At 35.1% G+C, this 15,903-nt stretch overlaps 1 protein-coding gene and 1 pseudogene across 1 annotated transcript; one reads left to right on the top strand and one right to left on the bottom strand.

Annotated features, from left to right (window-relative positions):
• Nucleotides 1–4,958: 4,958 nt before the first annotated feature.
• On the top strand, nucleotides 4,959–6,699 carry LOC127797001 (protein NUCLEAR FUSION DEFECTIVE 4-like; annotated as a pseudogene).
• A 410-nt stretch (nucleotides 6,700–7,109) lies between these two features.
• LOC127798136 (protein NUCLEAR FUSION DEFECTIVE 4-like) lies at nucleotides 7,110–9,368 on the bottom strand. The gene has a single exon (XM_052331478.1). The coding sequence runs from the start codon at nucleotides 9,281–9,283 to the stop codon at nucleotides 7,421–7,423; it is 1,863 nt and encodes a 620-aa protein (XP_052187438.1). The 5' UTR covers nucleotides 9,284–9,368; the 3' UTR covers nucleotides 7,110–7,420.
• Nucleotides 9,369–15,903: the final 6,535 nt, after the last annotated feature.

Raw genomic sequence — 15,903 nt, 5'->3', positions numbered from 1 at the left:
TTTTTCTTTGGTCCAGATAGTGATTGTTGTTGTTTTTTCCCTGGTTTTTGGTGGTTCGAGGTATGCCTTGACCTTTATTTGTAGTTCTTTTGGCGTTGGTTTTCGTTTTATGAAATTCCTACTTATAGAAAAAAAAAACATTAAATGCATCCAATGATTATATTTTCAAAATTTGTCAGTCAATACTCGATTAACATATAGGCTTACTCAACTGATATAACACTTTACTCAATTGGATATTTAATATAATCGATTATATGAAGAGCTTACTTGAGCATGACCAAGTCTTTACTTAACTAAGGGGTGTTTGTTAATCAAGATAAGAGGGAGAAAATGTCAGATATGGAAAGCATTCCGGATGTTTGGTCTTTTCAACGTGTTTGTTAAGCTTATCTGAGCATTTTCGGAAAAGGCCTCACGTGACCTATTATCTCCCCATTTCAAGATAAATTTATTCAATCTTCCCATTTAGATAAATTTATTTGGCTCTTTCAAGATAAGGCTCAATTACTTATCTGTCCCTTGTAAGATAGTTAATGCCATTTAATGTATTTTAAATATTTAAATTTATTAAAAAAATTTATTTATTTAACTCTTACAATTAATATTATTTAATATATTTTTAAATTATTATATGTTTTGACAATTTTTAAAATTTAAATGACAATATTCATTTCATTGATTTTTAAAATTTAAATTTCTATCTATATATATTATTAACTAATATAATTCCTTTCTTTAATTTTTAAATTATTTTATTTAATTTTATATTTTATTATCTATTATGAAAATATGTTTTCACCATTTTTAATTATCTAGGTGGAATTATTGTAATTCTAACAATTATTTATACTTTTAAACTCTTTTTAAATTTATTTTTGAACATGAATTTAGAAAATAAAATATTATTTTTAATTTTAATCTTAATTTTTTTGACAATTCATATTAATCATAAAATACTATTTTAATCATAAATTTGGTAATAGAGATATTTTGATAAAACAAAACTCTTATCTTGGTACTTATCATATGTATTAACGAACATATGAAAAGAAAAAGTACAGTTATCAGTGGATTCTAAAAAATTTAATAAACAGTCTGATAGAAATCTTGGAATGCTTCACGGCCTTATCTTGACCATTTCATATCTTGGTCCGGAAAGCATCACAATCTTATCTTAATACCATCATATCTTGCTCATTTTAACAAACACCCGCCTAACATATCAGTCACAGAAACTTACATTAATTACTCAATTATCGTTAAAACCATAAACTTAGCCAGCATCCAACCTTTGTTTATTCAATTAAAAAGATTATACACTCCAGTATAAAAACATACTGGTTGATTAAAAAAAAAGCTTTACTCGATTAGAAAGATACTCAAAAAATTCAACACTAAAATACTCAATTATCAAAAAATATTTACTCAAGTACAAAAGATTGATACTTGATTAGAAAAATTCCTCACCCCATTAATTTTTTAGATGACAAAAAATTGCGTAACATATTCTAGTAGGAGATTATGATAATTGATTATAAAATATTTTTACTCGATTAACCTGCTACATGTAATTGACTAATTTGAAAAAAATCTAAGCATTGCTCGATTAGATTCAAAGCAAACTTGATTGAATTTTTCACAAAATCTTTACTTGATTAACACATAGAGATTACTCGATTGGCTCTCATAAGCTTTATAAAATACTTAATTAATATAAACATCTACTTGACCATTTTAAAAGTATACTTGAGTATAAAATCATCACACTTAAGAGTTCTTCAAAAATGTTTTGAAATTCATCAATAAATCAAATTTATTGAAAATATATGTTTCAAAAACTATTTTTCAATAAATCAAAATATAAAATTTTCAACAAGAATTAATATATATATATATTAATCAAATCCGTATTTGGGTCTGCAACTTAATGTCTTGTTAATTGCTAAATCAGGCCGATCATAAAATCAAAACTCTATCTTTTATGGTTTGAAATCCAATCCTAATCCACAAGACTGACTAACACGTAGTCTTTGCAGCATCAAACAAACAAAGTCTTTGACTACACGTAAAGTAGATTGGCGGTTGATCACCCATTTTAAAAGATTTCATTTCCCAGTAAGACTGATTAAAAATATTTGATTTGCCAATTTTTGGATTCGACATGCTAACATCGCCCCTCTAGAATGATATATATATATATATACATGAGTTTTTTCTACATTATTCTATTTATAAAATTTTACCTAATTAATTTAAATTGTATGAATTTTGAATGGCTAAATTCATATTTTTACTACTATACTTTTATGTTTTTTTTGTATGTGTTCATTTGAACTTTTTATTATTTTAATTATATCTATAAACTTGTATATTTGAGTTAATTTAATATTTTAATTTTAATTTTTTTGTGTAATAAATTAATTTATTTATTATTTTAAATAAACCTAAATATTTGTATTTCATCATATGGTATGCATTTTTATATTCATAATCTTGTACTGAGTGCCGGACCTGAGTTTTTAGGGTCCTGAGGTGAGATGTGAAAAAGAGGTGAATTGTATAGTACATCCAAATTTTATTTTTTTATAATAAAATATAAAAAATAAATAAATATTTATACCATAAGAATAAAATTAATTTTTTTTAAATTATCAATTAAAAACTACCATAAACAACGAAACGAAATAAATGATACTACCATAAGCAAAACGAAATGAAGGAGCAACTAACCGCTGAAAGTTGAAGTAGATCTAGAGTTAGAGCATCTGAAAGACTGAAATTGATGACCCAATCGACAATTGAGAAGCAACGAGTCACCGGCCACAACCCACAAGGGTGAGCGACGGAGGGCGGTGGTCAGCCAGCGACTGAGCATAGCAGTGAGAGGTGATGCTTGTTAGGCGAGCGCCCGAGCAGCGAGCCACCGGCCACGAGAGCGAGGCAAGTTGGTGAGAACGAGCGATCGCCGATCGAGCAACGAGAGGCGAGAAAACGAGGGCGAGGGCGAGGGCGAAGAGCGAGGAGTAGCAAGAAGAGAGAGAGAGGCAGCGAGCTACCGGCAACGGAGCAGCAGCGCGAGGCGAGAGCAAGGGCGAGGCACGACGGAGCCAGAAAGGTAGGGCTAGGGCTGCGAGTGAAAGAGAGGGAGAGAGAAGGGTCGCAAGAAAGTGGTGGGCCAACGAAAAATGTATGAGGCCCTAAGTTGTGAAATTTCTATGGGCCCTTAAGTTGTGAAATTTGCATGGGCCACTTTCAATTTATTGGCCCCTAAATTGTGAAATTTCCATGGACCCTGAGACAGCCGCCTCATGGGCCTCATGGAAGGTCCGGCCTTGCTTGTACTTGTAGTGTATAGTTCACTGGCAAACCAATAACTTAATATATATGTTGTATCTAAGTGACATATTCAATGCCAAGATCATTTCTTATGGATGGCAATTGCAATCGAAATTGTGGGGAATTGAATCAAAACTAAATTGATCAACGAGGTTAAAAACCGTTTGACTGGGTAATGGTTTAGTTTGAAAAAAATTAAACACTGTTTCAATGGGTATGGTTTAGTTATAGTTTTCACTAAATCGAAATCAAAATCCGAACCGAATATACATATATATAATATATATTTATTTAATTAATATATTATATATACACATAATATATATTGATTAATACATTTTTTTACAAGTATTTTAACTAATACATTACAAATATATAAAATATTTAATATTTATAAAGTAATTAACAAATAAAAATAAAACATAATCTTAAATTATTTTATTTTCATCAATCAAATAATTATATCCAAGAAGTTTGAAGTTAATTTGTAACTTTATATAAGAATAAAGTAACTTTATTAGAGTTTATTTTTATTTGTTATGGAGTTATCAAAAATTTTTATGAATATTATTTGCAAGAGTTTGTCTTTATTTGTTGGTATAGATCAAACTAAAAAAATCATAGTTAAAATCGAAATCGAATGATTTGGTTATAATTTTTAAATTTTAAAATCAATGGATAGTGGTTTAGTTTTGATTTTAATAATTTAAATTTAATTTAATTATAATTTTGACAAAAATTAAAATCAAATCCAACAATTGCCAACCCTATCATTTGTGTCATGATTTAGTTACAATGTACATATAAAATTTGCCCCACGTTGTCAAATTGGGGCTGCGGGGTGAAGCCCGCGGTCAACATAAAATTAGGGACAATAAATTGGCGCCCATTTATATTTCGAAATCTCTCCAAAATTGGGGACATCGCGAAAAAAATTGATACATCGCGAAATCAACTAGATCGAATCGAACCAAATTGATCGGATCAATTTATGTTTTTGGCAGTTGAAAACAGTTTGAAGACTATCCAAACCGTGCAGTTCGCGGTTTGAACAGTAGACGGTTTGATTTTAACCGAACCGTCCAAGAAAATATAAAAAAAAATATTTTTATAAAAATCATCCCAACAGCCCCAACAACTCTTATTATTATAAAAATCACTCTATATTTTTATAATAATATATAACAAGTTTATAATAGTATATAATTATTATAATTATCAATAGATTATAATAATTTATAATAATATATAACTATTATATCCAATATTTTTATAATATGTTAAAATTTTAACAAGTTATAATAATATATTATATATTGCCAACAAGTTATTTTCAAATTGCAGTAAACCATATCAAATTAGACCACAAATGCGGTGCGATTTAGCCGCACCCAAACCAGACCGCAGTCTGATTTGGTCAAAAAATTGCACCAACAATTTGACGTGTTAAAAATGATTCAGAACGATCAAATTGCACCGTGCACACCCTTAATAAATTGTAAGTTGGCTTTGCATGTGGGCCCTCACAACCACAAAACATCGTGCGCCCATTTATATGATATATATAATCAATGGTACATGATCATACTAACACGAATTAATCTACAATAGAAGGAAAGATGGCGTTTTCCGGCAACGGATGGGCCTTCACCGTCCAAGTCCTCAACGGCCGATGGTTCAAGTTATTTGCCTCCTTCCTCATCATGTCCGTTAATGGCACGACCTACTTGTTTAGTCTCTACTCTAATAACCTTAAATCCTCCCTTGGCTATAGCCAAACCACCCTTCTCCTGCTGAGCTTCTTCAAGGACTTAGGTGCTAACGTCGGCATCCTCCCTGGCCTTATCAACCAAGTCACGCCGCCGGTGGTGGTCCTCTCTCTCGGCGCCGCCCTCAACTTCTTTGGCTACTTCATGTTTTGGCTCGCCGTAACCAAAAGAATGGCCAGTCCTCCCTCAAGTCTGGCATATGTGTCTCTACATTTTTCTGGCCGCCAATTCCCAACCCTTCGCGGAAACTGGCTCCCTCGCCGCCTGTGTTAAGTATTTTCCAGAATGTCTTGTCCTTGTATTGGGGTTACTCAAAGGCTTCGTCGGCCTCAGTGGGGCAATCCTCACCCAACTCTACCAACCATCTATGGCGAAGACGCCAACGGTCTCATTTTGCTTCGCGCGTGCCTTCCCACCGCCATATATATTGCCAACCTCCGAACCATTCGAACCATCAAGGTTGTCAGGCAGCAGCCAGGCAAGCTCCGAGTTTTCTACAAGTTCCTCTACATATCATTGGGCCTAGCTGGTTTTCTCATGATTGTCATCATTCTTCAAAACAAAACTCCCTTCAGTAAGTTTGAGTACGGTATCAGCACCGCCGTTATATATTGTGATCAAGGAAGAATATGAAATTTCTAAGAGCAGGACATAAGCTGTACTGGATGTCCCAGATCATTGGATAATCATCACTAGGACACCAGTCGCAGCACCACTGGAGCAAGAAGTTTCGATGTCCTGGTTCAAAGATGCATTTCGGCCACCGGAGAGAGGTGAAGACTATGCCATTCTCCAAGCACTCTGCAGCATTGACCTCGTAATCCTCTTTTTTGCCTCAATTTGCGGCATCTCAGGCATTCTGACAGCCACAAACAACCTAGGACAAATCGGGGCTTCAGTCGGATACTCAACTAAAAGCATTAATTAGCACCTTTGTTTCGCTAATAAGCATCTGGAACTATCTCGGCCGTGTCGTGGCCGGATTCGCCTCTAAAATCTTGCTAACCAAGTACAAGTTCCCACGACCTCCACAACTCACCATCGTTCTCCTCTTCAGTTGTTTCGGCCATGTCCTCATCGCCTTCAATGTCTGGAACGGTCTCTACGTCGCATCGATCATCGTTGGATTTTGTTTCGGGGCAAAATGGCCGTTGTTGCTGACAATAATCCCTGAAATATTTGGGCTCAAGTACTACTCGACGCTATTAAATTTTGGGGTGGCTGAGAGCCCAATCGGATCATATGTGCTTAACGTGGTAATCACTGGTCGATTATACGACAAAGAGGCTGAGAAACAGAAGAAGGCGCTGGGGATTGCTAGGAAGGGTCAGGACAGCATGGATTGCAAGGGTGAAGAATGCTTTATATTGGCTTTCATCATAATCACAATAGTGACGGTGGTTGGTGCAATGGTTTCGGCCTTATTGGTGCTTAGGACTTGGAAGTTCTATAAGAGTGGCATTTATAAGAGGTTCAAGAAGACAACGGAGGCCAAGGAGGAGGTGGAGATGGAAGTTGCCGGAAATAATAGTGATAGATGATCGGAGGTGATGCGGAGCAGTTAGTAAAAGAACATCCTAAACTAGTTGGAGAAGAGGAAAAACAAGAAACTTTGCAAGAGAGCACATTCTCTTTCAATTCTGCACAAACTTTGGCCAACATCGTCAAACTTTTAATTTTATATTTTATTATCTATTATAAAAATATATTTTAAATATTTTTAATTATTTATGTGAAATTATTGTAATTCCAACAATAATTATTTCTACTTTTCAACACTTTTTAAATCTATTTTTAAACATAGATTTAGAAAATGAAATATAATTCTTATTTTTTATTTTTTTAACAATTCATATTAATCATAAAATATTATTTTAATCAAAATTTTATTATTGATGTTAACAAATAATTTTCAATGAATATTTTAATTTAAAAAATATTTTAAATTTATTTTAATATTTCTTATCTTGCTATTTTAACAACCGCAAGGCTCATCAAAGATGAAAACATGAACAGAGCTATCACTACACAAATAATTGGAGTATTGGTGCTTAGGACAGCTAGAGCTTTAAACAGTAGACCCCAAGACAGAAACACAGATTGTTTCTGACATTTATGGCAATCTGATGAGATTTGGCCCCAAAAAACAAGAAGAAAAAGGGCACCCTTTTACGGCCACCAAATGAACATCACAAACCGGTGGGGTACCCCTTTACGGCCAAACCAGTGGGACAAACCCCTCCCTTTCAATTCTGTACGTATGTATTTGTATCAATCGACCTGCCTATATATTCTTACACCAATCAATCTCTTTATCCGACCTTGACCACCGGCGTCGCGGGTCCAACGCCATTTCCGGGGACTGTCATCTGCTCCGCCGCCTCGGCTGCCTTGGCCTCCTCCCTGAACTTCTTATAGATGTCACTCTTGTAAAATTTCCTCGTCCTAAGCACCAAAATCACCGAAACCATTGCCCCGACCACTGTCGCTGCCATGATTATGATGAAAGCCAATCGAAAGCACTCTTCCCCCTTGCAATCCAAGTCCTCCCCGTCCTTTCTATCAATCCCCAGTGCCTTCATCTGCTTATCAGCCTCCTTGTCGTATAAATGCCCCGCGACTCTCACGCTCAGTATATACGATCCAATCGGGCTAGCAACTCCACCAAAATTGTAGAGCGTGGAGTAGTATTTGAGCCCGAAAATTTCAGAGATGATGGCGAACAGCAGCGGCCATTGCGCGCCGAAACAAAATCCGATGATGACTGATGCGAAGTAGAGGCCGTTCTTGACATTGAAGGCGATGAGGGCGTGGCCGAGGCAGGATAGGAGGAGGACGAGAGTGAGCATTAGAGGCCGGGGAAACTTGTACTTGGTTAGGAAGATTTCGGAGGCGAATCCGGCCACCACTCTGCCGAGATAGTTCCAGATGCTCACTAGCGAAATGAAAGTACTAATGCTTCGTTTTGGGTATCCTAAGGAAGCCCCGATCTGTCCCAGGTTGTCTATGGCCGTTAAAGTCCCTCCCACGCCGCAAATCGTGGAGAAGAAGAGAATTAGCATGTCGATGCTAAAGAGTGCTTGTAGAATGGTGTAGTCTTCTCCTCTGTCCGGTGGCCGGAATATGGTTTTGAAGCAAGAAGGTTCTTGTTTCTTCTGGGTATTAGGTAGAGAACGATCAATTTGCGACGAATTTGAAGTTTGTTGCAGCTTTTGGGAACTGGGTAGTTCGATGGTGGACGGCGGGGGGGTCAAAGTGTTGTCTGCATTCACTATAACATCAATTTGCGGCGGATTTTCCGCTGATTTTCGGCCGGCAAATTTCTTGCTCAACCAAATGTAGTATTCTTCTTTGAAGACTACAGCGAGTGGTAGAAAGAGCAGAAGCAGGACGACGACGGCGCTGCCGGAGTACTCAGCCTGCGTGAAGTTAAACCTTTTCTCGAAGATGATGATGATCATGAGAAATCCGGCGAGGGCCAGCGATATGTAGAGAAAGTTATAGAAAACTTTCAGCTCGTTCGGCTGGCGCACAACCTTCATGATCCGAATCGTTCGGAGAAAGGCAAAGGATATGGCGGCCGGAAGCCAGCCGATGAGCAGAATGAGCGAGCTGGGGTCGTCGCCGTAGACGGCGTGGTAGAGCTGAGTGATGATGGCGCCGCTTAGGCCGACGAAGCCCTTGAGCAGCCCCAGCACCACGCCGCGGCTCTCCGGGAAGTTCTTCACGCACGTCACCAGCGCGCCAGTGTTGGCGAAAGCCTGCGAGTTGGCTCCGACGAAGATGTAGAGACACATTTGCCAGACGTGGGGCTTCGCTGTTCGCTTGGTGACGGCGAGCCAGATCATGAAGTACCCGAAGAAGTTGAGGACGGCGCCGAGCGAGAGGACGACCCACGGCGGCGTGACCTCGTTGATGAGGCCTGAGAGGACGCCAACGTTGGCGCCGAGGTCCTTGAAGAAGCTGAGGAGGGTGAGGGTGGTTTGGTCATAGCCCAGGGAGGATTTGACGGTGCCGGAGTAGAAGCCGAACATGTAGGTGGCTCCGGCGGCAGACATGATCAGGAAGCAGGCGAATACCATGAACCATCGGCCGGTGAGCACATGGAGGGCCAGGCTCTTTGTGTTGGCCCATCCAGAGCCTCCCCTCCCACCGCCGTCGCCGGAAAACACCATTTCTCGACCGATCTCCCCTTTGGAGTTCACAGAGACAGTGGTACTGGTGTGTTAATGGAAGCTCGGTCAGTGTGTTGAAAGCAAAAGTAGGGGTCTTTCCTACTTCACAATATATAAAGGAAAAGTCCTTGGGGCAGGTGGTCCTAATTCTCTATTCCGTTATGATTAAAATATTATTTTATAATTAAAATTAAGAGTCATTAAATTTCTTAATTTATCTCCTACGCTTTGAGATTTGATGGTGTAGAACGTTCGCGAGGGGACGCAAATTCCAAGCTTATGAAAAAATAATTAAATAAAAATTTAAAAAATCTCCTCTAATAATTATAAATTACTTTTTAATACTATTTTATATAAAATAACCTATTTAAAAAATTAATTACTAATACCAAAAGAGAATATTCACTTTATACTCTGTAAGTCAACGGCACAAAGAAATGTTCTGTTTGAAAGTCAAAAGTCCAAGTCAATTTATAATTTTTTAATTGTCGTCTCTTTTTTATTTTTTAAATAAAAATTTCTAAATTTTGTTTATACTAAGCCCCCTAATATTGGAAAATAAAATCATATTCAACTATTAAACGTCGTTCCTTGGGGTTTCAAGGAGCTTAATTAAGATATCTAGTTAATTTGACATATATTTTTTTTTTATAAATATAATTATACATCTTTTAAGTAGAACTCAACCCATCAATTAAATTACTAAGGTCAAGACTCGATAGTTTGAGATAATTTATCTATTTTTTTAAAGGTGTGTTTGATTGTATTACCTAAAATTTAATTCTAGGTAATATTGTCTAGAAAATAAAAACCACCTCACCCCCTTAAAAAATGAATTTCATGAAAATAAATTTTAAATACTTGTACCATACATATTTTTCATAGAAAAATTAATAATATTTGATTATTTTTCATAAAAAATGTGTAATAATTACATATTTTATATGGTAAATATGTGTAATCAAACACACTCTAAGTGTCTATGTGAATAGACATTAGGGTTTTATTATTTGTTTTTAACACACAATTTAGCCATTTTTTAATCTAAATTTCTTTTTTCAAGCACGATTTTTGATCGAAAGTTTTAGTTCTTTAAAAATTAAATTTGTTTGTTGGGAGTTTAATAATTAGTGCTATAAAAAGTATACACCTTTATTAGCCCGGTACGTAGAGACAGAGGATTTATCAATTGCTTGTTAAATATATAATATAGGATCCATAATGTCAAAAAGAGTAATATATATAGGGTCTAATGTTGGACATTATGATGGAGTCAAGATAACATGCTATAGTAGTTATGATTTAAATCAGACATTTCCTATTGAGGAAAAGTCCTTATAATTATATTTAGAAAATATTATTATACTAATCATTCCACCTTACTCTTCATAAAAACAAATATAAAAAATTTAAATTAATAGAGACACATGGAGTTTGGGTATGACATTGTGCATTATGATGGAGTTAAGGTAATGTGTTTGCTTTCCTGACAATAATTATGGTTCAAACCAGACATTTTCTAAGTAAGGAACCGTTCTCATAATTATATTTAAAAAAAGTCGTTATGCTAATCGTTTCACCTTACTCTTTATTAAAAAAAAAAAATGAAAGGTCTAAATTAATATAGACACATAGATGTAGATGATTTGTCACATGTTTGTTAAATATATAATATAAGATCCATGACATCAAAAAGAGGTTATAGATATAGGGTTTGACATTAGGCATTACGATGGAGCTAAGGTAGTGTGTTCACCTTCTTGACAGTATTTATGATTCAAACCAGACATTCTTTAGTGAGAAAGAGCCTTCATAATTATGTTTAAAGAAAATGATATATTAATCACTTCACTTTACTCTTTATAAAATAATTGTGAAAGATTTAAATTAGGAGAGACAGGTACATGCTCTTTGCATTGAGTGTAACCATTCAAAATTAAAAGCTCACAATTTTGGCATGATCTTCTCAGTTCTATAAAATAATAAATTATATTTATTATATTTAATTTTAAAAATATATTATTTTATTTTCTCATTTCAAATATTTAGATAGTAGCAAACCGCTTCAAGACAAGTATGAGTTGGTCAGCTTAAAAAAAGACAAAGAAACAATGAATAATCACAAAAATAAATTTTTAAGTGGCTCATAACTAATCTAATTGCTTCAAGTTTTGTATCTTGTACTCTTAAGAGTGATGGCCCTTTGTGTAACAAGTAAAGGGGTTCACTTGGTTTGAATCGAAGACTAGATCAATTATAACCCCGAATCGAATCAAATCAACTAAATATATTATATTATATAATTTAATATATATATATATATTATCGTTGATTTTTAATTTTAGATCGGATTGAATCAAAAATTTACCAGAGCTTCTAAGTAAAGTACGGATCGGATTGAAATTTAAACTCCTTAAATCATAAGCCATAACTTAACACCCTAGACATTGAAAAATAATTAATTAATGGGTTTATGATGGTTTGTGTATGATTATTGGTCAATTGTGAGGTTAGGATGAATTATTTGTGATTTATTAAAGAATTGAGGTTATGGGGATATTTATGGAAATAGTGAAAAAAAAGAATAAATTAAATTAATGAGTTTTTAGAAATTTTAGGGTGTAGGTGAAATAAGGAAAATGAGGTCTGGGGGTGTGTGTGTGTGAATTCTGAAAGTTCGGGGGGCTGAGTGCGATTTTTGGAAATGGCCTTGGATCACTTTAAAAGTAATGGGAGAAGTATAATGGTTGAAGGCAAGTGGCAAAGGAGTCCGGCGACCGAGCTGGTGCGGGATCGAATTCGCGCAGGGGTTGGGGGATTTTTTCACCAATATACGTCAGCCGGCGCGCACCCTGTCACGTGGCGCGACCATGCCCCCCACCCCAGCCACTCTCCCTCACTCTCTTGCTGCAACGTGACAGCATCTGGGGCCTCCCTTAGGCCCCAACACTTCACCTTATCGATTTTCCTCCCTCTCTCTCCTATAAATAACAGTGTTCTCAACGCAGTAAATTTTGGGAAGTACAGAAATATTTTAAATTTATTTAATAGTATTAATTAAAAATTAATCACATATTTAGTTATATTATTTAGCAATGTAACGACGATAATTAAAATTAATTGTGTATTTAATTAAATTATTTTATTTTATAATTATATAAGAAATTAGGGTGTGAAACTGACGCGGAGCAGGTGATTAATGCGCGGTAAGGTTTAATATGATTTGTGAGTAAATTTATTTTAGCGTGGTTTATTTTTGACTGTGGGAGAAGTGTCTAGGCATGGGGTTGTAGATTTGGGCCATGTGAGTCTCGAGATGGGGTCCTAAATGAAATCAGTGGGGCCACCAAAATTCGGATCAGGGTGAGGTGGACAAACCTGCGTGCATGATACACTTCACATTATTCTATGATTATCATGCATTTTAATTTACTGCAACTCATATTATCCTTATTGAATCCCCGAACTCACCCCTATATTTTTTTTTCCCACTAACCCAACAGGTGACTCAAGATCCAAGAAAGAAAAGACGATACTGATAGATGAGCCGCCAATTAGCAATTACCGTTAATAGTGAGGGTGTGGATTAACCCCTATGTTAATAGTATAATATATCTACTGTGTGTTAATCATAAGTGATGGTTATGGTTTAACTAGAAGTAGACTGAAATCAAGTTAAGATTCCCACTATGAGTAAACTCAGTAAGTGTAGGGAACTTATACAGGTCGATTACGGCTGGAATCTGGGATATGTTTAAATATGTCTGGCTGTTGGGATATTTATTTGTGCATGATGGTATTTGTTTACTTGAAATTGAATTAATACTCCAAGGGCCTAATCTGGTACGGGACTTAGGTGAGTTTTCGATGTCTACGCATTATACTCCTAAGTTCTTAAGCGATCGAAGACAGCGAAGCCTAAACCCTACTCAAGGCGTCCATATTATTTTAATACTTTATATTGGCATGGGCATAACCGTATTTCGGAGCAGGTCGGGATTGTATTGTGAGTTATGGTGGCACCCGGTAGTAGGGCCCGGGGCGTCACATAACTCTTCACTATATTTTTTCTTTCTTTTATATTGTTGATCTACTTAAAAAGAAAAAAGAAAAAGAAAAAAAGACACATATCATAGTCCTAAAATTTGTGTTTTTCGAAATGAGATGTAACACTCGAGATTTTTAAACTTAAATATGATGTAATACCTAAAATTTTTGGATTCAAATATTTGATAAAGTATGACATCTCAAAGAGTTATGAAGGCCTTGATGGAGAAATTCAGTTTATGAATCAAAGACAAAATCATAAATATTGAAATTCAGGTAAAAATATAATTTATCTAAAATCTTGGGGTATTAGCATAGTAAATCCTTTCTCTAAGGACATAAGTGCAATTAAAAAAATAGCAAGGGACCAAATTGCATGGGGTCTAAGTGCAATTACTCAAAAAAATTTGGTCAATGCATAATTCTTGAAACCTAGTAACTAGACCATTAAAACAACGAACAGAACCGTCTAACCATTGGAAGTCATGATGAGATTGTAGATGTGAGTTTATATTCCAATTCAATTTTGGATTATTTTGCATTTCAAATAACATTCAATTTTAACTTTGGATTTCAAATCTTATCTTTATGGACATGTGAAAACCAACCATTGACCACTTGAAGATAAAGATAAGGCTTCATAATAACCCCCTGAGGTAGCGAATAAGGCTTCATGATAATCTCCTGAGGTGGCGACACGTGATTCGCCAGAAAAGCTTATAAATAGGCCATATGTGGATTTGAAATCAAGCATTTCATTATAGCTTTAGATCAAATTGAGATTCACTTGAGAAGATTTGAAATGATTGTAGAAAATCTTAAAAGATTTGGAATGATTGGAGAAGATTTAGAATGATTAGAAAAGATTTTAAAAGATTTGAAATGATTGAGAAATGTTATAATATAATATAACATACTTGGTGGCCAAGTTTCAAGGGCTATAAATAGGAGGCACCATTTAGAGAAATGGGAAAAAGAATGGAGAAAGGGAAAAGATTGAATGTATACGATTGTCAGGGTACGTTGAGACTCGGATTTGAGAACCGTTAGAAGCCTAGTATGAGAATCAAAGTCGGGTACAAGATTTGAGGTGTTCTGAGTTTTGTTCAACATGAATGTTCCTACCTAAAATTTGGTATATACTTGATTTGGTTTCATGTAAATGATTAACCTGTGAATGGTTGTCTTCATGTGGGAGGTTCATCCCAAAATATTGTATACATGTGCATTGAATTTCATGCGTTAAAATACATGCATTGAAATGTTGATTTTATATGGTGCATGGTATGTGTTGTGACATTGGCATATTTATGTGTTGTTCTTGTGAGATGTCAACTTGGGGTATAGCCTTGGGTGATAGCACTAGAGATACGCACCAAGGATTAATGCTATGTGACTCACTTGTGATGGGACTGAGAATGGACATCATACTATGATATTTAAGTGACAAGACTGAGAGTGGACACTACCCCAGATGTTGATTCAAGTGGTGGGGCTGAGAGTGGACACCACCTTATATATACCTTTGAGAAATAGTATTATTATCGAGGTGAACATTGAGTCCAGGGATAGTGTTAATGTGATCCTCTTGTGGTCAGGGTTATGTTAAAATCCGAAATGCTTTTGACTGGGAACGTAATACCTAACATGATAGTGGGGTGATATCCAGGTTCATGCATTAATATTGCCCCTCTTAAGCAGAATCGTGTTATGTCAATGTGTCAAACGTGATTGTGTTGCCTTTAGAGAGACTGTTCTTTTCTCGTGGTATGGGTTAAACATTGTATGGGATTCTCTTGGAGTGGGACATGTCGAGATATGTCAGTTTATTCATGGTCTTGCATATATTCATGAAAATGTTTTGAAACCTCACTTAAATGATTTTGCATCTAATTTGGACTATGTCCCTGAAATATTCAAACGTTCCAGGTGAAAGCAACAGTGTCAAGGGAAAAGAAATTATCGAGATGCAGCCATTGATTACATAGGTGATCCTTAGTATATTTTTGTACTATGTTTGAGGTGTTTAGTTGTTGCTAAGAGATGAGTCTTTATATATTCTGTTTTGAAGATGCCATGTCAAATAATGGTACAATTTCAATATTATAAATAAAAAATTATAATTATATATCATTTGAGATTTCGATCATTCTTTCACATTTATGATGATATTACCTATCTTAGCTTATTCTTTTTAAGTTTAATGCGTTGAAAAGGTAGAATAAGATTGTCAGAGAATGATTTATGTTAAGTATATATTGAAACAAAAAAAAAATATTTCCAAAATCCTAAGTTAATGCACCCTTGAAAAAGCAAGGTGTTACACAAGATATGGTGAATTAAGGTGAGAGATTTCACCTTTTTCACCCAATTAAGCATCCAATGAACTAAAAATCTTGTAATTTTAATTAGTCAGACACCTAATTCGCCTCCTCATTTCAACCTAATATCATTATTCATATATATATATATATATATTAGGTAAAAAAGAAAAAAAATCAAATGACTAATTGCAACATATTGACTATTAAAATATTTTTAAAAAAAATATTTATTCTAGAAGTGAAAGAGCC

This window comes from Diospyros lotus, chromosome 3, assembly GCF_014633365.1.
Source record: "Diospyros lotus cultivar Yz01 chromosome 3, ASM1463336v1, whole genome shotgun sequence".
Classification (NCBI taxonomy): domain Eukaryota; kingdom Viridiplantae; phylum Streptophyta; class Magnoliopsida; order Ericales; family Ebenaceae; genus Diospyros; species Diospyros lotus.
The sequence above is the reverse complement of the archived record's forward strand: the minus strand, read 5'-3'. Positions and strand labels throughout refer to the sequence as shown.